The sequence below is a fragment of the Stegastes partitus genome, unplaced genomic scaffold, assembly GCF_000690725.1.
Source record: "Stegastes partitus isolate 25-593 unplaced genomic scaffold, Stegastes_partitus-1.0.2 Scaffold528, whole genome shotgun sequence".
NCBI lineage: Eukaryota > Metazoa > Chordata > Actinopteri > Pomacentridae > Stegastes > Stegastes partitus.
This window is the reverse complement of record NW_007578259.1, coordinates 14,052-34,744: the sequence shown is the minus strand read 5'-3', so window position 1 is coordinate 34,744 and position 20,693 is coordinate 14,052. Positions and strand designations below refer to the sequence as shown.

General features: G+C 45.9%; 1 protein-coding gene across 1 annotated transcript; it reads right to left on the bottom strand.

The window, feature by feature from the left end:
- Positions 1–4,086: 4,086 nt before the first annotated feature.
- Positions 4,087–11,350, bottom strand: cbx4 (chromobox homolog 4 (Pc class homolog, Drosophila)). The gene is made up of 5 exons (XM_008287894.1): positions 11,077–11,350; positions 10,932–10,975; positions 10,205–10,270; positions 8,242–8,308; positions 4,087–7,128 (listed from the first exon to the last, which is right to left on the bottom strand). Exons 1-5 carry the CDS (start codon positions 11,143–11,145, stop codon positions 5,647–5,649), a joined length of 1,728 nt encoding a protein of 575 aa, XP_008286116.1. The 5' UTR covers positions 11,146–11,350; the 3' UTR covers positions 4,087–5,646.
- Positions 11,351–20,693: the final 9,343 nt, after the last annotated feature.

Here is a 20,693-nt window from a genome sequence, read left to right as displayed (position 1 = left end):
GTTTAAAAGCAGGATGCCAAAAAGGCAACATACCAACAATTAAGATAAAGTTTATACAAGAAGACAACTGACATAAAAAGGAAATATATTAATATTAGTCAAGTCAAGTCATTAGTTTTTATGTAGCACATAAAGAAATCGTAATAGCCCTTGAGGCAAACTGCTCTCCAGTAGAGAATGAAACTAGACTGTGTCTGTAAATTTAAGTCTAAATATTATTATCAAAGCCTACAGTATACTTTATGATGTAGATTTACCCTAATATTGTGATTAACCCCTATAGTATTATATAAAATAAACATTTCTATGTGTAAATAAAATATTAAGGTGAAGATCCTACAGTATTATTTATAATGTAAATTTACTTGAGTAAGATAATTATTGTGGTATGTAGCCTATATTATTATTATTATCATTATCATTATCATTATCATTATCATTATTATTATTATTATTATTATTATTGTGCCGGTATTGCGGATTTTCTGAAATACACTGAAGAGAGTTTATGACTTTTCTGACATGTGAACATTGATCAAACTGAAATCTCACAAACATGGAACAAACAGGAGCTCACTACTTTCGATTGCATGTCGTTTTCTGGGCCTCACGTGTCATTTTCTGCATTCCTCAACTATTCGTTTGAATTAATAAGTTAAAAACAAAAAGACAAAACATTCGGTCCACATTTTCCATTTCGCCAAGAACAGCATCAGTGGTCCTGATGTTCTCCGTCTTAAACGTCCAGGCCATCCGCACATCCTCCCTGAGATATGACAATTCATTCATTAATTTAAAAATTCAACAAAGCCCGGACACAACTCTGGAAATGCGTTACTGCCGCTTCACATTTCTGCTTCCATGTTTTCTTCCTCTTTTTTTTTTTTTTAGTTTGTCTATTTGTTAAAAGAAAGAAGAAACCCCAGGCTGTACGGGCCTGCACCGGTTAATTCACTGGAGAAATGAAACGACTCTGGAATCCCCTCCTCGGCTATCCACCAGAAAAACCTTCCAGTTGATGTTCAGTCTCACTGTTTGTGGTTAAATAATGTCTTCTGACCGGCGGTGTTTGTGGATTTTGTGGTGATTTTAAAAGTCGCTGCAGCTTTCACAGCTAAAATGTGACTTTGTTTCAGGGATGGTCGGAGTTATTTGACACGAATTTACCACGAAATTATTTAGATCTGCAGAAAAATATTGCATACAAATGAGATTTTCCTCGTTTTTCTGATCGCTCTGTGGCTCCATTCTGTTGAATAAACCCAGAACGCACCACTTGGAGACATTTGCGCAGCTACACGCACCCCGCGTGCATTTTAATTAACTGTAATCACCTGTGAGGTTAATTAGACGTGGGATCAAATTGCACATATATTAAATTTAAAGGCAGCCTGAGCCCATGAGGGGCGGTCTGAGCTCTGTGGAGAGGCGCAGCAGCGAATCGTGCGGCTTTTTTCCCGATCACGTTAAAGACGACCAATGATCGGTTGATGTATTTGCAGCTTTCTGTCTGTTTAAATTTTCCCCGCAGTGGAGCAGACAAAGGCGGGCGCGCCGCGGACAAAAGATGCGTTGTGGCTGCCGTCGAAATATGAACCACCATTTTGATAGTCATAGCTGTAGACCGACATTTCCTGTCGGTACTAGAATGGCTTTAGCCCGCACGGTTTGAGTGCAGACACAGAGCGGACTGGTGCGCGCTGAGCGGAGGCAGGCTGCTGCTGCTGCTGCTGCTGCTGCTGCTGCTTCTCCATATTTGGCTGCGAGTCGATGAGAAGTGAGTCTGCAGGAGCCGCAATGGCGACAGGAGAACATGAATAAACAGAGCTGGCTCTGTGAGAAACATTATTGGCTCTCTGGTTTCTGGGCAACTGCTGCGCTCAGCTCGCTGTTCACTGTCCTACTTACCGGCGACATTTTCTGCTCAAGGTGGCTCACAGTGAAACCACAGGCAGGAGGTGTGAAGCCTCGTGGCTCCGACCTGCAGCGCTGCCATATGAGAGCGCATGTTTAGAATTAGACAGCAGCATCCTGAGCGCGGCCCACCGCAGCAGCTCCTCGCTCTGCAGCTCACAGCTATTTGTGTTGATCAGGATTCTGAGGCAGACGTCCTCCAGGCTATTTCTACTTTTGTGTATTTTGAAAGAAACCCCAGAACTAATTCTAAAGTCTGGAGTGAAGGTGATATCTTCCGATTTTATCTCTGAATAATTCTGTGAGTTCTGAGGCGCCACCGGCCTGCAGCGGGTCACACACGGAGCTCTAAATGAGAGAAAGGATCCTGCAGGAGATGAAGCCGACCGTGTGCAGGCTGCTGCTGCTGCTGCGGGGCTCGATGATAAAGGGGGAATGTGAAACATCACACTTGGTCTATAAATATGTTCCACCCCTCAACATGTTTCAGTTTCCTATAGCTGCTAATGCATGACTGACTCATAGCTGGTTCACAGCCGCGGAAGGCCCGCGGAGACGGAGAGATAAGGAGACGTGCGAGCTGTGTGTTCATATGAAATTCATACATCAGCTGATATCCTCTCAGATAAGGCTCCACGTGACGGCGCTCCTCTGGCTGCCAGTTTTAGAAGCTTCATGTTGGGATTCATCGATTGGTCGTAGTTTTGCAGCTCACGTTGCCAAAATACGTTCCTTGTGCGTAAATTATAAATTCAAGAGCCGCTGTCAGCTTTTGGATTTCAAAAATTCTCCAGTTTCAGCGCGACGTGAGCAAACATTTCCAACACAAAGTCCCAGAGAAGGACAGAAAAGTGAGTGAAACATTTCCACAGTGGTCGAACTGAACTGGAGTTCTTGTGAAACTGTGGCCGAGCTGCTGACACACGAGATCCACGCAGATAACAGATCCTGTGAAGGTGCTGTCCGTGGTGCCTTCACTGTCCCGCCTGCTGTTCTTAATGATTAAGAATAATTTTCTTTGTGTTCAGCCTTGATTTCATGCGCCTCCAAACCAAAAAAAATGCAAAAGAAACGAACTCTGCAGGATGCATTTGCTTGAAAACAGAAGAATCCTTCTTTAACTGAGCTGTGCAGGAAGAGGACATTCATTATTTCATTATTTAAGTGACAGAAATACCACATCAGTCCTTCATTAACTCATAGTGCTTTTCCAGACAGCTGAGGTTTGTCAGATCTTTGGCCTCAGTTGGAAAATCTCACACCCATTTCACGGCCTTTCCATCCTCTAGAACATGCAACAGTTAATCTTTCAATCCCTCTGAGCTCACAGCATAACAGAAAACCTGTATCTGCCCGTGCTTTCAGATCAGAGTCCAGGCTGCAGGCCTTAAATCATCTACACAAAGACTGGAAGAGGCCCACAACCTCCGGCGGTGGCGGGAAAGGTCAGTGTTTATAAAGTTCATTCATAAAAGTTGAGCCGTGCACAAATATGCAGCTTTATGCAACTCTGGACTCGTCTTTTTAGATTTTACTGTGTGATGATAATGTAGGGAGAATTGCTGTGTCATTGTGACACAGGCCTTCTGAACTAAACACAGTCATTTGGAGCAGCTCAGCCAACGTTGTGGAAACGCCAAGAAGCCTCCTCGCCGACACATTGTGTTTAAATGTCGTATTATTCACACCCTTCCCTGCTGCATTGTGCAGGACTTGCACACTTTAATAAGCCACAAAGTGACCCTCCATGAAGCCTTTTCTTCTCCATAGAACCTACGAATTACACAATCGCCTCCGCTGCCCTCCTCCACTCATGTTGTGTGTTTACATTCCTGCTCGGGGTCAAGCTGCAATAGAAAAATAATGCATGGCTAAGGTTTTAATAATACAAGTGACCAGTGCAGTTACGCAATACAGAGGGCCCTTTGTGCAGGACCGTTTGTGATTATGCAACGTGATCTGTTTTGCTATTCATGGTTCACAACCAAGTTAGTGTTTCTCGTGTTTAATGTTCCGTTCTTTCCCTGCACGAGCAACGAGGCTTCAGAGGGAGACAGTGATCACATGTGAATCTTTCACCGAAACGCTGAAGAAAACTACCAAAAGTCAGCCCATAAAATCTAGAAAAGTTGTAAACATATTCCCCCAGTGAGCAAACATCAGTTCAACAAGTCACAGAGGTCAAATCTCTTTCTTTATTGTGAAACATACCATCCAATGAGCTGTGCCAACAACAACACGTCAGCCAGCTCCTGGTATAACATACTTTATAACAATCATTTTGAACCGAGTGCAAGGAAGAGTGAGCAAAACAAAGCAAAAGGAAGAAAACTCTTTTTTTTAGAGAAGCAAACAGACTCATTTAAGGTGAAACTGTTCAATGGAATCACTTGCAGCTTTGGATGCAGCAAACATCTTGTAACTGGTATCGAACAACATCTTAGACGTCAATAAATATGCACTCTTCATTTGTTATTACTATAGCATTTTAGCATTCTCACTGGTTTTGCATTAAATGTGCGTAGAAGGCCATTTAGACTCAAATGTAGGTTACATCCAACAGCTTTGATATTTGAATTCTCAGCAGCATAATCGAAACATCTCGCACCCATTGGATTGCATGTAACAGTATACAAAGTAAGCCTCACAACTCACATTTAATCTCTATGACATACTCATCAATGACCCTGGCAGCTTTCTTCTAAAACAAATAGTGCTCATGTGTGTTCTTCACATCGTATAGAATGAGCTTCAACAGCGAAATGAGATGAATATTGTAAATCTGTGTCTCCTAACGAGACGGTAGCAGGTACTTTAAAGTAACTCCAGCAGTATGTGAGGTCAACAGCATGGTAATAAATCACAACCTAATTATGGTAGAAGTCAATACATCATCTTAACGGGGGATGTTCAGTGATAAATGACACCATTTTCCTAATGGTAACTGGCCTTTGAGAGTGTACGTGTCGTATTTTATCCCCAAAATGTGCAATATCTCATCGATGAGACGACAACGTGACAAAACAAGAGCCTCAGACGTTGCTTTGAGGTTGCTGACACGGTCGAGCGTCCCGCGGTTGTTTACACGGTGTTCAGACGCACCTGCTTTCTAAATTTGCATGCCATGGCTAATCATTTATCTTAAACAAGCCACAAACAAAACACATAACTAAATATGCCAATCCAGTCTGAGGGTACCTGTCCATATATAGATATATATATATATTAAAAGAATCAGTGAAATAAGACTCGCTGTTTCTCCACTAGTAATGACACAAGCAAACGTATGAAAATGTAATTAAGTGCTTTCAATTGGATCTTTGATCACCATATACTCGACAAATTCCTCTCTACCTTCTATCAGGACCAAAATAAGTGATATTATTAATACAAAATATGTATAAACCTTCATACATCTCAGGTTATACGTTTGGTACAGGTATGAAACAACAGCATTAAGCTCCATATGACAAATAACTGATTTCTTTTTTTTAGTGGAAAACTTCCACCTGAATGCATTCACTCAAATCCTCGAGGGCACTTTCTTGGCTACAACATCACAGAGGAGTTACAGTATAAAACATTATAAGAAACATATTGAATTTGAATGATAAATTATAAATTTCCATATATACAAAATTCTGATGTTTTGTTGTTTTTTTTGTTTTGTTTTTTTTACATATGCACATATTAACAGGATCGTCCACTCGGTCCCATTTTATAAGCAGTTTCTTAGAAAGAAACGTATTCCTTGAATGTGACGGTGAGACTGTTTGTTGTGATGTCAGTGATGATGATATTTCCCATAAACGGAGAGACTTTTTTAACAGCTGCAGGTTTCTCTGTGGATGTTTGTGTGTCCTCCGTCACAGGAGGTGTGTCTTTGACAGCTAGCTCAGGCTCAGGCTCAGGCTCAGGCTCAGGCTCAGGCTCAGGTTCAGGTTCAGGTTCAGGTTCACGCTCAAGTTCACGTTCAGGCTCAGGCTCAGGCTCCAGCTGAGTTTCTGCTTCAACCTGCTTCTTTGATTTTGGGCAGCTCAGGTCCATCGGCTCCTCCTGGCTGCCCAGAGCCTCATATGTACATATACTGCTGTGGCGAGACCCGCTACAGTGGAGGTCCATGGGTTTGTCCTGAGGCGGCGTCACCGCAGTGCTCGGCACGCTGAAGCTCCTCGAAGCCAGGTAGATTTTGGCGACACTCCGGTCCTCCACAGGATCTGAGAGTTTTCTCTTTCGGTCGCCGGGGAAAGAAGGAATCCTGATCTGGTCGACGGCTGTCGGGGTCAGGATGTTGGTGTCAATGGTCCAGGACGTTGGGGGAGAGCTGGCGGTCAGCTGTAGGGGCAAATCATCCGGTAAGTCCGCCTGACCGCGAGCCACTTCGGTGTTGTATTCCTCGGCAGTGCTTGGGGAAGGTTTGGAGAATTGTCTGTCCTTCGGGGAACACTTTGTGGGATGCTCTGCGGCAGCGAGGGAACTGCCGCTGCAGATCTCTTTGGGGATGCCGTTCTCTGGGTGCTCCGCCATTTTGGTTCTGTGCGCTGGATTGTTCTCCAATGGTTTGGTGTTCTGGGGTTTGTCCTCTCTTGATGACTCCCCGTGTTTACCCTTTGCTCCGTGAACCTTGTTACTGTCCATGTATTTGCTCATGACAATAACAATGCGCCCGTTCTTGTTTTTATTCTTGATTATCTTCATTTTGCTGCTAATAGCACTTGGCAGGGTTGCGTCTTTAGGATTAGGTTTGAGGGCGTGTTCGCTCTCTGCCTCCTTCACAGCCGGTTTCCTCACTTCCACTGCCAGCTCTTTGACTTTGCTCAGGCAGCCTGTGTCTTTGTCCCGGACCCATTTCTGCTGCAGGGCCAGAGGTAAGTTCCAGCCAGGATTTGCTGGTTTACTGACAGCTTCCTGAACTTTGACCACCTCTTTGAGCCGGGAAGCCTGTGCGTCGTACATGTTTGGGTCAGGCTCGTAGTGGTGGTGCTTCTTGCTGTTTAGCTGGTAGATGAACTTCTTCTTGCTGTTGGCGAGCTGGTCAGCAGGGACCTCCTGGCTGCTGGGCTGGTACTGGTGGTGCTTCTTGCTGTTCAGCTGGTACTGTTGGGGCTGGGAGCGCTGGACCTGGATGGGATCAGACTTGGGGCTGCTTTCTGCATCCGGAGATGTTTCGTCAAAACCCGCAGGAATGCTGGATCGTCGGGCAAATGAGGGAACCTTAAAGAGGAGACACAAGGTTAGCATGTCGTCGAAGCTTAAAGTGGGCTCTAGAACACGGCGACAAAATGAAGAACTCTGGAGAAAACGAAGAGTGTCTTGATTTAGTGTTGCACAAAGGAGATAAACTCCACACCCCTGATTTGTCGTTATAGATGCTGAGAACCCCCCTGATGACACCGCTGTGGCGTCACCGGGGTGATGAGCTCAGACTTGATGAAGCTCCTCCAGCAGCACCGGGGACATTTGTTCAACTGTTTTTTTCCAGTCAGAGAACTGACTCACATTTGCTGCTGCATCACTGATAGTTGAAGACTGCAGAATGCTTAAGCCTATCAGAAATCTAAATAAACTATCCAATCAGGACTCGGTCTATAAGCTCCCTCCCACCGCCTCGTCCCCTCCCCCTCCTCCTGTACAGGCTGACCCCGCCGCCGCCGTCAGAGGGGCACTGCAGCGGAACGCTCAAGACGCTTCGGCTATGACCTCGGGTCAGCGGAGTGCCACCAGACATGTCACGCTTTATCCCTGATCGCTGGCCACGTGTGACTCTGGCAGTGGTATGCCTCTTAAGGAGTGACACTGCATAGCAATCAGCTCAGAGTCTCTCAAAATATATAATCACATTTGGCTCCTGTAAATGCCTGAGCTGAGATAGTCAAAGCAGGGCAGAGCTGCTTTCACCCATTTATTTTGGTCTTGCGGAAACATTTACAAATAGGGAAGTGAAAGAAAATATTCTCCTGGTACAGATTCACGTGGTGCAGAGGGAACACACCCAACATTAGCAGAACCTCTGTGTTCAGCACATGAAGCTGTTTAGCATACAGAAGTAATGAAGATGCAGTGCACTCAAGCAACGCTTATGTAACCTCAGGCAACAAACACGGTTTCAGGATGAGTGTGGAGAGAGATCCAGCTGTAGAGGCCTGTCCTCTCTGTGCCCCATCGCTCTCAAAGAAATCTATAAATAACCATGACCACAATGGCAGCAGCTCCAACACACCTGACAGCAGAACCTCCCGCTGTTCAGGCCTCACACAGAATGAAGGTTTGGAAACAGCAGGACGGTTCAGCAGAAACTATCACTGCTGACGATTCACAGACAATTACCTGCAGCAAAAGATGCTTTGGTTTCGGCCCTCGTTTACGATATCCCATCAGCTGCTCCTGCCTCTCTCTGTGAAAACAAGACGATTACATTTCAGTACATTAATTCTCTTTTACCTGCTGCGTACAACAGCACATTAAAAAATCTCATTATATCACGGACAATTACAGGTGTGACATTTGGAGTGGTCGTTCATTTTCTTCTACCTATTCAAGGTCAAAAGTGGGATTTTGATTCGGAACACTAATGAATGCCCACATGTGACCTGCTGCAAAGCATTATGGTCCTTATTTGCATAGCTCTCCATGGTAATCGGCCCATTCCATATTCTCATTATCCTGGAGAAATTCAATTAAGGCTACAGCAGGGAGAGTCTCTCCTTGTCTTTCAAACATCCTCCCTCCTGCAGCACACCCTTCCTCTTCTTACAGTCAATCTCTAATTAGGGTCATGAGTGGACTGGGATAAATACTACATAGTGGAGTGCGCAGTGATGGTGAAAACCTACACACTGCTTGGCCTTGTGCATCGTGGCGCCTACACCTCAGAACTGCATGGTGATGAGCACTAATAACAAACACCTCTGAGTGAGGGAGGAGAATGAACCGTGTTGTTGTAGTTGTACTGACGATACTGAGCTCTGGTGAAATATTGCTCCCTGAGATAAACCTTGACTCATCATTGGTTCATAAATAAGCAGCGGTGGGTGAAGGCCGGGCATGCCTGGACCCCGCCTCCTGCTACAGATGTTGAAACTATCAAGAGGCGCAGCGATAAACAGTCGACTGTAATGTGCACGATTTTCAAATCTAACGGGGTGACCCCTATTCACAGAAGATTTGGCAATTACAGACTCCCTTGTCGAATCCCCTCCCCCATCCACTGGGAGCAGAGAGGAATCCACACACACAGTGCAGAGGCAGCACTCCATGACCATCAGCACAGAGCCACACACACACACACACACACACACTCACAGCCAGCAGCAGGGCAGGCAGGCAGGCAGGCTGCGGGGGAATATGAGAGCGGTACACTGGAAACGTTGAAGAGCACTGCGTGTCAATTAGCCTTTTCAGAAAAGCGAATTCCTTTCCTCAGCCATCATGTCTTTACCCAGCCTCATGAGCGGCCTGCTGGCCCTGCACGGTTTATCTCACAGGCCTCATGGGTCCAACAACCCAGTCAAGACGCAGTTGTGCACGCGCCATAGAGCCAAAATGACAGTAGCACTTAAATTAACATCTCAACCTCTGAGACTGACATTCATGCATTTCTAATTGCTTCACAGGCCTCCATCTTGACCCTCAACTGAAAACAGGCAGTCAATTTAAGCATCCGAGTTGGGATGTGGTTTCCACAACATTAAATAGCAAAATAGAGGTAATTGCATGTGATGTGTCCAACTGGTGTCACCGAATGGTTCTTCTCTTCAGCCTGCAACAGCAGATTACAGCTCAGCCTGTTAGCAGGTTGATGGTGGCGAGAATCCCTCCAGGCAGCTTCAGCTCCTCGCATTAAAACCACAACAAACTGCACATCAGCGAGCCTCTGTGCAGCTCATCTCCTAAATTACCGCCTATAATCCTGCCTCATGCTTGCACTGCAAATTAACCTGCAAAATAATTGCAAGTTGATCCACATGGAGAAGAGACGGCTTTTCAGTTTTTGACCTCATGCACTTTCTGGTGTTAAAAAAAAAAACAAAAGTCAGCTCTCTTTGTGCATGATGCATTTGGTTCCTGAAGCAAACCTGCAAAATAAATCCATCCATCCATCTCTCCATGATTTAGGAACTCTCTCCACCGTATCAGCGGCCTCTCCCGCAGGACACAGTCCCGAGGGGGAGGGGGGGGAGGAGGGGGGTCAGTGATAGAGTTACTGGCGCGCTCCTCCCCCCATGCCCATATATGGTCACGGCTGAACTGGAGGCTGCGCGGCCTCGTCCGAAGTCCACGTCTCTCTCACCTGTGTTGAAACGCGACCAGGAGACGCGGGTCAAGGATGTTTTCCTCTGGCTCCCATGTGTTGTATCTGCACAGACAAAAACAACTGTCAGAGAGGAATCACGTGCAAACTTCCTTTTTCCCTCTCTTCTCCAAACTGAGTCACAGGCCTCAGCCTCACACACATCCCCCCTCAGCAGCACGGACAGGTGAGGCACACCTCCAGGCTGATGCCTAAATAACAGATTCTGGAGGATTTCTAACTGAATTTTGCAAGACTGCAAACAGCAACCATTTCAGCCACATTCCCGCTCCAGCTGCACCAACTGTGCGGACATCCAACTGCAGAGGGGGGAAATGTCAAACAAAAAGTGTCTGTATGTGCCTCCAAAACGCTGCTCCAGCACCAACATACAGTCGGCCATTTTAGCACCACTGTCTCGTAAATTCGCTGGCAGAGCAGAAATAATTAAAACGGGATTACATGGCTGTGCCTACCCCCTTCCCTCGCATAAATTAGTGAAGGCATCCGCGGATACACTGAAACACATACCGACCGCGCTCTCCAGCTCACACACACACACACACACACACACACTCGCACAAGCAACCACAGTCTGAGCGCGCACGCCCTTGATGGATTGCATTTTTTTAAAGTAACAACACTTGATTTGTTGCATAATGCTGCACGTATCGCTGCACTGACAGGCTGTTGGGGGTATTTTAGAAAAGCTTGCATTGGGACTTACTTGGGAGACCAGCCTCGCCACTTGACCAGGTACTCTATCTTGCCCTGTGATGGTGGAGAAGGAGAACATTTTTTGATGAAGCTCATAATAACGCGCAAATATTTCAGCGCCCGCTTTTGTGCCAAATGTGCCTCCTCTCTGTTACCTTCCGAATGCGCTTCTTTTCGATGCCCTCCACCGCAAAGACGTGCTCTCCGGCGGCAGGGAGCTCCATTCTCGGCTGAATCCGATCGCAGGGGGACGGGGAGTAGGTGAAATGTTGGCTACGCACCGTCGATTTGCCTTCCGCTCGGTGCGTGCTGTGCGCGCTTGGTAGTTTTCCAGTTGTATCCAAATCCAACCGTATTCCCTCCACCTCTCCTCTCGCTCCCTCTCTCTCTCGTCTTTGCACACTCCACAGTCCTGGCAGAGAGCGCAGAGATATTCACAGTGGTGCGGCGGCGAGCAGCTCTTTTCGTGCAATAGCTTCAGCTCGGTGCATGACGTCAGGAGGGGAGGGGGAGGTGGAGACCTTGCAGAAAGGTTGGGGTTTTATCCAGAGCGAACTGGACTGCGGGAGGGATATCTGGAAATTCAAATTTGTCACTACGTTCCTGTCAAAGGTCCTGTGCGTAAAATCCACTTATGCAGATCTACTGTCTTGTTCGGTAATAAAGGCTGAGGACTCCCTCCAACAGCTGATGGAGCCTCCTGCTATTGGGGAAAAAACAACTTTGAGTGACTTTTATCATGCGCAAGTGTGAATGACACCAAATGCATTTACATACATGCTATAGTTGTACTAAAATGAACACAGCTGAATATGTCAATAAGGAAGTCTGTTGCAGAATTTTTAATGCTGCACTACTTCATAGTTTTTCCCTCTGCTGTGCCCACAGCAGCTAAAAACAGTTGTACCAGGTGACCTGCATTAACAAAGAGGGTCTCTGAGGTTCGAAAGTAGCAGCACAGTGTCACCAAAGACTCTGTCATCACTCTAACTGAAGCTGACGCTGATGAAAAAACTTCCCTTTTTATTTCCGATTCCTCCAAAGCAGCACAGCTGTGGATGTGCAGACGGGAGGTTTCCACTTCGATCTGCTAACAGCGCTCTGCAAATATAGGTCACACACTCTCTCACAGTCAAACCAGTGCCATGTCCTCTGGGCTCAACCGCCGTTAATTTGACACACAGCAGAGGGTTGCTGTGCAGCCTTCAGCCTACCTGTGGCAACTTTCTAATGGAACTCGTTCGCTGCCAAGAGCGCTCAGCGTGTCTCCCCCTAAATCCATCACCATAACCGGCTGAAATATTAGCTGTAACACGTCCATGTACATCAGGACAATTTAAATCCAGCAGCACAAACCACATCACCAGTGAGCATGTATTCTGTGCTGTAAATGTCATCCACACGAAGCCAACTGATTTATAGGAGCTCAATTAGAAACATGAGCCAAAACGCGCCTCCGTGCGTAAAATACTGGTTTCTGTGCGTAAACTGTGATCTGTGCACACGATTGCCACCAAAACGGTGCAATTCGTTTGTTTGTAACGCACTTGTGGGGTCTAAAAAGAATTAAACGTGCGAAACCCGATGCTTTTCGTGCTCCAAGAATAATTCAGCAGCACAAGGGTTAAAGTGAAGCCTGCGAGCAGAGCGGCAGCGGCCAGCCTATTAAATACAGGCACGATATATCTCTGCCCTGCCATATAAGGTAATGGACAAAAAGCACCGAAATATGGCACTTTGCACCCCTTAATTCCCGGGTTTGCGCCCTGAAATAGGTGCAGGAGAGGGTTAAGACCCCGTGTGTTACAAACATGCTCGATTAGTGCGTCGTATTTACGCACAATTCCCGTTTTTTCTGGTGCCCTTCATCCGCGGCCAGGCAGCGTATACGCCCTGCTTCCCTAGCAACAGCATGAAAGGAGAGAGAGAGGCAGAGAGGAATACACAGAGAGAGAATTTAAGTTTGTGAAAAACAAACGAGCTCTTTATAAAATGGCCCCGATGAAGCTGTCGTTCCCTCGAACATTATTTTGTCAATCAGAATATCTTTCCGCATCGAAATGCAAAAGCACTGAAGTCTGACAGCAATACAGAGCAAATTTTGGAGCCGTGGCTTCTCACTGTCGGCTCTGTTTACTCACCAGGTACCCAAAATACAAATTATGTATCATTAAGTGTTTGTACTGACGAAAAGACGCCCGAAGCCTGCGTCAGAACAGAGATGATCATTTAGAAAATCCTCTGACTCAGCGTGTGATCTGGTCGCAGCGCTGCGTAATAGAACTTGGACATATTTGACAGTACTTCAGTAATCAATAGACTTATAGCTCAGCGGGATTCAAAAATCAGACAAAGTAGAACAGAGTCGTCGCCAACATGCATGACGGACTTTTATTAATTTACATTCACAGATTGAGAGTTCTGAGGATTTACAAGTCATTCGTTTGTCCTTTAAAATATATTTTCAGTCTGACTTAAATGGGTTTTCTGAGCAGCCATGTGTATTCCTCAGTAGTGAGGGGATCCATATTGGCCAGAAGCACCGAGCTGATCGCCTCTGGAACTCATCATATCCACATCAAATCATCTGAAGCACTAAATTCCTCCTGATGAGGATTTTTCCAGCGCCGTCGCTTCCCGCTGCGGCTGCCCTCTCAGGAATGCGCTCAGGTGAGCTCGTGTCCTGCTGCACTTGTCTCTCTGGGACTTTTTGCGCTGAGTGAGAGTCGACCTGGTTTTGCGGACAGTTTCGATCACCAGAACGTGTCAAAGATCCAGTCAAAAGACAGACAAAAATGAAATGAGCTGATCAGAATTGATCGGTATCAGTCGTTGATTTGGGTGAGAAACAGAAAAAAAGAGAAAAAATGTGAGATGTAACAGAACAGATACATTTCTGTTGAGTTTCTTCCAATTTAATGTCGTTATTTGCGATGTGAAAATACTCCTTAATGAAAGGCAGATATGGAGGCAGCTTTGGAATTCTGTCCATATGTCTCTCAGTCGTCGTAATTTCTGGAATTTGTGGACTTGCTATTTTTTACAGCAGCGTGAGTGAGTTCGTAGAAACTTTTCCACGTTTGTTTTGTCCTTGCTGCGACCCGTCAAGGTCAAACGAGCTGTTATCTGAAACATGAGGATAAACTCAGGGTCAGTCGGGCTGTTTTTTATCTCCTGCTTCAAGGGACTCTTTCCAAACAGCCTGTGTTGTCATTTGATTTCAGCAGCAAGACTGTTGTCTTTTGCAAACGGTTTAAATAATTACACAATGGCGGGAAAAAAATTACATTTTTAGGAATTAAAAAAAAAAAAGAAGAAGAAGAAGAAACAGGAAATGTTAACACTAAAACTGTCTTTTATAGTCAGACAGAGCTGTGTGTGACATCTACAAAGAAAAAACAGGAGGAGTGAGGCAGAGTGTTTGTGGAGGATATTTATGTGTGTGGTTGTGCAGGAGGGCCGGGGTCAGCTTCAGTCATGATCTATGGTCCGGCCTCAGCAGGAAACATACAGAGCTGCAGCCTTGTGACCTTTCTTCCATTGCAACACCGATTTCTTTCATCATTCCGTCTTTCATGCACACAGCTGGAGCAAGTCCACAAAATGGTGGCTGTGGGGAAGCCTGGAGGCCTCCAGCTCCTTGGCACCCACGAGCCTCGGAGTGCCAAGTGAGGGAAGGGAGAGATGAAGGGGAAGGAGGTGGATGGGAAAGTGTGACCGAGGACCAGGAAAAGAAAAAAAAAGGTATGATGGAAAGAGGAAAAGATGGATGATATGGAGGCAAAGTGGAGACGGGAGCGAAGACTTGGAGCCAAGCTTCTGATTCATTCCTCCAAAGCGACGAGGAAGGCAGGAGGTGATTGGTTTTAGGGGCAGAATACAAGGATGGGGTGGGGAGGAGGAGGAGGAGGAGGAAGAGAGGGGGCATCGCAAAAATGTTAAGAGGGCCTTCAGCCATTCTCACGGCGCTCAGCGGGCGGTCATTAAGCTGCGCTATCAAACAGACTGATGCAGCAGAGGGAACAGGAATCAGAACATCCAGAAGAATCAAGGTCCACTCTGTGGCTGCAAACAGATTATGGAAACTCTTTAATTAGCTCCTGTAAACATGGCTCCGTATACCAGGCTAATTATGCTGTTACCAAAGCTGGACTCCCCTCCTGCTTCAGGTGCTAACACAGAAATCTCGCCTTTCCTTTGTCTGCTCCTGACATATGTTTAATTATGATAATTGTAACAAATGAAAGCTATTAGGAAGTCATTCATCTTGCAGATTTTAATGCGGGCGGGGAAGTGTGTGTGGTGGAGGAGGGTGGGGGCAGCGGAAATTCCTCCTCCAGTGTCATTGTCACGGTCATTGTTGCACCGAGGCGACAGGTCTGCAGAGAGGGGTGCTCCTCTGCCAGGGTGGGCCGACATCCACGACCAGCCTCCCTCCCCTCGCCGCTGCCCGCCTGCCTGCAAGGCTGCCGTCGTGTGGGGTTCGCCCCCACCTCCTCCACCATACGCTTCCCCCATTGATCCCCTTCCACCCAGGAGCCTGAGCAGGAGGTGGGGGTGCAGCGAGCCTGGGAGAGAGGCAGCAGGAAGGGGGAGCACCAGGCTTCCAGGGGGGCGGTGAAGGGGTGAGGGCCGAGGCCGGAGGAGGAGGACGAGGCGGACGAGGAGGAAGAGGAGGAAGGAGGTGCTGCAGTGGAATTCTGGCAGATTGTGGCCAAATGCACGACTTCTCGGTGGAGTGTTGAGCAGGAAGGGAAGCAGCGTTTCTGTGTTTTCTCCCAGTGATAGATGCTCTGCGGCAACACAATAGTGAGCTTGTTCACGAAGCACACAATAGCACGCTTCACAGAACAATAGCCGAATAATCCACTGAATAATTGTGTGGATTTTTTTGTCTGATCTGAGGCAGAAACGGTTCCCTCCCGGACGCGATGTTGTGGTTGTTTCCATCGGCGTGGAGACCTCACAGTGGCAGCTCCTCTAAATGTGCCCGTGACCCAGTGTTCAGATTTAGCTCCCTCCAGTCTAATGCCATGCTAATGATGAGTGACACAGGCCCTTATCCTGAGAGCCCTTTCCTCGCTTTCCTCCTCCACCCCTCCCTTCTCCCTTTTCCCCATCTCCAGGGAACAGCTTATTTGCCTGTTTTTAATTGCGTTTTAATTTACATGTAAGCCTGGAAGCACCACGTTGAGGAGCTGGCTTTCTCTTTTTTTCTTCTTCTACCCGTTTTTTTCTCTCTCTCTCTCTCACCGCAGAGGAATCATGAACTGTAGCTGTTACAAGAGGAAGAAGATGGAGCAATAAGAGCCTCCAGATCACAAACGAACCACGGCAGGAAAACCAGGCACGGGTTCCCCTTTATGGGGTCAACAGCAGTTCAGGAACAATCAAGTGTCCGGGGCAGATAGCGACGGAGCGAGGGCAGGATGTACACCAAGCAACCGTCTCTCCATCAAAATGCAATAAGAGTGGACAGAGAGCTCGCAGATAGACAAGTTTAATGTGCTCCACTATCTATATGGAAATTGTGCCACGCAGCCGTTCACCCTGCTGCCGCTGCTGCTGCTGCTGCTTCTTTTTTCATAATTCACTTTTGGTTTTGATTGGCTGCGTGCGGCGCAAAGAGAAGAGGAGGAGCAGGGAGATAAAGCCAGCTTTCTTTACTCCAGCAAAGAGCACAACAGGGATTTAAGATTTGTATTAAATTTGGAGAGATAATCAAACGTCTGCCGTTCCACTAACAATCGCTCATGAACTGCCGTCCGCAGCAGTTTTAAATCACAATATAAGCTCAATATCATCTATTGTTTTCTCCTTCTTATTCCTTTCCTTTTCCTACTCCTGAGCTGCACATTTTCAAAAAAAATAAAATACATTTACAGTGTCTCCAACTCAGGCTGTTTACTCATTTGCATAAAACTATTCTCCATTACAGAAAAGTTCTCAGACAATAAAACCCACATGACTGTATAATCACCTCCCTCTCCCACACTGATGGCCTACGGCGAGCCTGTCAGGACTCATAAAAGCAGCGCTGGCGGTATGTGCGCCTGTCAGTCAGCACGCTGCCACTCTTCAACACGTGCACCAGACATTATACACTCAACACAGGAACTCGGTGTGTGTCGCAGGTACTGCAGCTCACCACATCAGAGCAAGGAAGGCCTCTTCCTGAACACAACAGCACAGACAGCTCTTTGTCTGCTGCGTGTCCTGTATTGTCCCCTCTGCTGCCGGCGAGGGCCTGCTGTCACTATTAGATGATGCTGCAGCATTAATACTACAAATACCAGACAAGAGCTTCTTGCTGCGTCTGAATCAGGGGAACATGTGGATGCCAACGGTCACATTTAACGTGTGCAGACTTGCACGTTTGAATGCATGCATGCGTGCTCCATGCAGCGTGTCAAGTGTTCACCTTGTTAACGCGTCCATATGGTGTGTTTTTTACACGCCTGAAGACACACCGTGAGTGAAATAAGTCGTCGACACCTTGGCTGAGTATTTCCACCTTAAAACTGCAGCTACATACCGACGACGGCCTCAAAAACACAGACTCAGACTTTTGAGGTTTTCGTAAGAGAACAAGCCTGAAGATTGAATCCAGTCAGCTTGCAGGCTGGGACTCTCTGTGTCTTTCTACAGAAGTAGTTTTCAGTTCCAACAGGTGTGGCTGAATTATTCCAGCATTTAAACATGAAATATTGTGTAACGTAGAAGCAGTTTTGCATCAAGGATCGTAGGTGAGCTGGTGTGCTCAAGCTGCAGCGAGGATGGGTGAAGAGAGAGGCAGTAGCCGTGTACACCTTTATACAAGAGCTTCTGGATGTGTACCTCGGAGCTACAGTTTGAACAGAGAGCGACTGTAAAAGCCTATTTTAGTTCTTGTGTCTGCATTCAGTATTTTTTGGTTGGTGGACAAACTCATAAACTCACTGTGTCACTAACAGCTAACGTGTTAACTCATTTACAGCATTTTAGTCTCTTTAACAGCATCAGTGGAGCAGCCTGGACCTTCTGAAGAACATTCCAGCAGGAAGCAGACAGCAGACTTATTTTTTATTGAAGCTGCCCTTCATGCAGCTGCCACACTTTTTCTATCAACCAATACCAAGCAAGAGTTCATTTGGTGATTCAGAAATACGCCCATGGGTTTAGGTTAAAACTTGGTTGGAAAAAGAAAGTTTTTAAGCGTCTGGTTGACAGATTTCAACGATAAGAGCTTTTTATTGAGCAACAAGTTTTATCAAGTCTCTCTTTTCTGTTGTGTGCGTCCTGTAGAGTCACCGTCCTGATGCAACAGCAGCGGAAGTCAAGGAGACAAAAACATTTTGTTCTGTGAAAGAATGTCGTCTAGATAAACAGAAGGTTTCCAAAGTAAAAGTCTGTGTGATGCAAGTAATTCTGGAAGATTTCATTTGTCTAAGTCAAAGTGAAGCTTCACATTAGATTTGGCTGAACTTTAAACTGCTGGTTTAACAGAACGGATCTCTACTTGGTAACCAATAAACCTTCCAAACAGCACACTCTGAAAAGTCACTCAGGGGAGAGATTTCCACAAATAAAATGTGCTGTTGGGAGATAATAAATAGAATTTTCTTATTTAGATAAACCTTTTAAGTTGCAAACAATATTTCTGATGAGATGTGTCGACTTCAGAAGTTCATGTTCATGCATTAGTTGATTTAAAACTAAAACTGAATGAAACTGTCTTGATAACTTCATTTTATTTGTTGCTGCTTGATCTCAGGATTTCAGTGTCCTCCTCTATCTTAGCATGCCCGGACAATTTAAGACAGTTTAGACTGAAAATTAAAAATAAAAATTTTGGAGGAAAAGTTCATTCTTGTAATTTAATGAAGCTTGTTGGCTGAACTTAATTTTATTAGAAGTTGGCTCAAAGAAAATGATGCAAATTGATGTGTTAACAATAGTTTTTATCTGTGAGCATCTATATAAGACAGACTGTATTTATTATAATTGTGTTTCAGTGTGAAACGGGTCTGAAGTTTGTGTGAAATATAAGAAGTGACACGCTGTTTTCAGACTTGTAAAAGAAAACTTAAAGAAAACACAAAGACAAGAGAAAAAGACAGTCGATGCATCTTTGACTCTTTTACTATTTAGTCAAGAAAGAATTGTCAGACTTTAAATTAATCCACTTTAAACACAGAAAGGCGTCTGCATCGCCAGCACCGTGCTCACCATGTGATACGAGTATGTTCAGGTTTATTACTGGAGCCTGCATTAAAGAGAAATCCCTGTGAACCAAACACACCATCGGGGTCTCTGGAAAAGCCTGATTCAGCAAAGCTTAAGATAATTCAGCAGCTTCTTCTTTGTCAGCTGCAGGACGCGCAGAGAAGATTGCCTTGCTTACGCTGGGCGTCCCATGTGTTCCAATTCGATACGGTTTCTCCGTGATATATCTCTCTTGTCTTCATGTGATGGTTATTTAAAGGGAGGCCCATGGATTTTTCTCCCCCACGCAACATAATGGCAAATCAATAACTTGGGCCATACGGGGGAGAGCGGGCATTTCATAGAGCAGCCTAAAGGATGGGAGGCTAAATTGGACTGGAGTTGTGGCAAAAAAGAATAGATGGATTTTAAAACTACATTATAAATATAAATGTTTAATCAATCTTTCCACCTGTGGGGTCGACGTTTCTCGTGACCATTATGCTACGAGAAATTTAAAACAAAACAGGAAGTGGATGTTGTTCACTGATGAATGTGCAGCTAAAAGGAATTTGCATAAATATGCCAGCGTGCATGAGAGGTCCCTGTCGTTTGTGCACACACACTCGTGCACTTTTTCCCATGGCGAGGCGTGTCAGCCAGGAGACGTCTGACATCATGATCGGAGCCAGTGGGAGGTTTTCCTCTGAATTACAGTGTGTGTGTGTAGGAGGGAAAAGGAGGAAGGCGGCTGTTATCATGACTTATGGATTGGACAGCAGTTTCCTACTGGGCAGACAAGACAGGAATGCTGGTTTTTTTGTTGTTGTTGTTAAGCAGGCCGGAATGAGAGGATGACAAGAAGACTGAAAATCAAAGAAAGCAAACGAATGAATCTCCACGAACCACCAGCAAAGACAAAAACACGGCGAGGAAAGCGACAGCTGTCAGAAGACAAGATGCCCGGAGGTCCTCCGTGTTTACACTTTCCATTCTGTCAGTCAGCGCCTCCTTCATCGTCTTTATCTCTGACACAGCTCCAATCCCTCCATGACTCACCACAGGAGGAGGGGAGGCATGAGGATCCACAGCAAATCCTGCTTAATCATTCCCGCCACCGCCGCCGCTGATAGCCTTTGGGTATGAATGAAGGATGAGGATACCGTGGGTGGGAAATAAGGGAGTTACACTACAGATCCAGATATAATGACAGCTAAAGTAACGGTTCGTGACTGTTCGGCTTTACCCACAATCCCACACCGACAAAGGGAAGGTTGTGTTCCTGGCGTAGCGAGTTGGAGAGCCCTCGTCATGGTGAAGTTCTCGCCAAACTCTGCGGGTCACGGCTGCTTTTAAAGAGCCTCTTTTGTCTCGGTGCAGCCTCAGAAGTCTGTGGCGACTAACGAGCTGTCGGTGGGATTCCTTTTCTTCTCAGCGTGGACACGATCAGATCAAACCTAATGAACCTCTGATTCATGGTTTCATTGATCTGTGTGAACGAAAACAAAACAAAAACGCTTTTCTGGACAAACAAACACAAACACGCCGCAGCGGCTGATGAAGAGCTGAAGTGTAATTTTATTGACAA

Excerpts from the sequence above, each read along its gene's own strand:
- cbx4 (XM_008287894.1), bottom strand. The coding sequence starts at position 11,145 with ATGGAGCTCCCTGCCGCCGGAGAGCACGTCTTTGCGGTGGAGGGCATC. Across the intron at positions 10,976-11,076 it reads AAAAGAAGCGCATTCGGAAG|GGCAAGATAGAGTACCTGGT; the intron begins GTAACAGAGAGG and ends CCACCATCACAG. Across the intron at positions 7,129-8,241 it reads CAAAGCATCTTTTGCTGCAG|GTTCCCTCATTTGCCCGACG; the intron begins GTAATTGTCTGT and ends CTCCTCTTTAAG.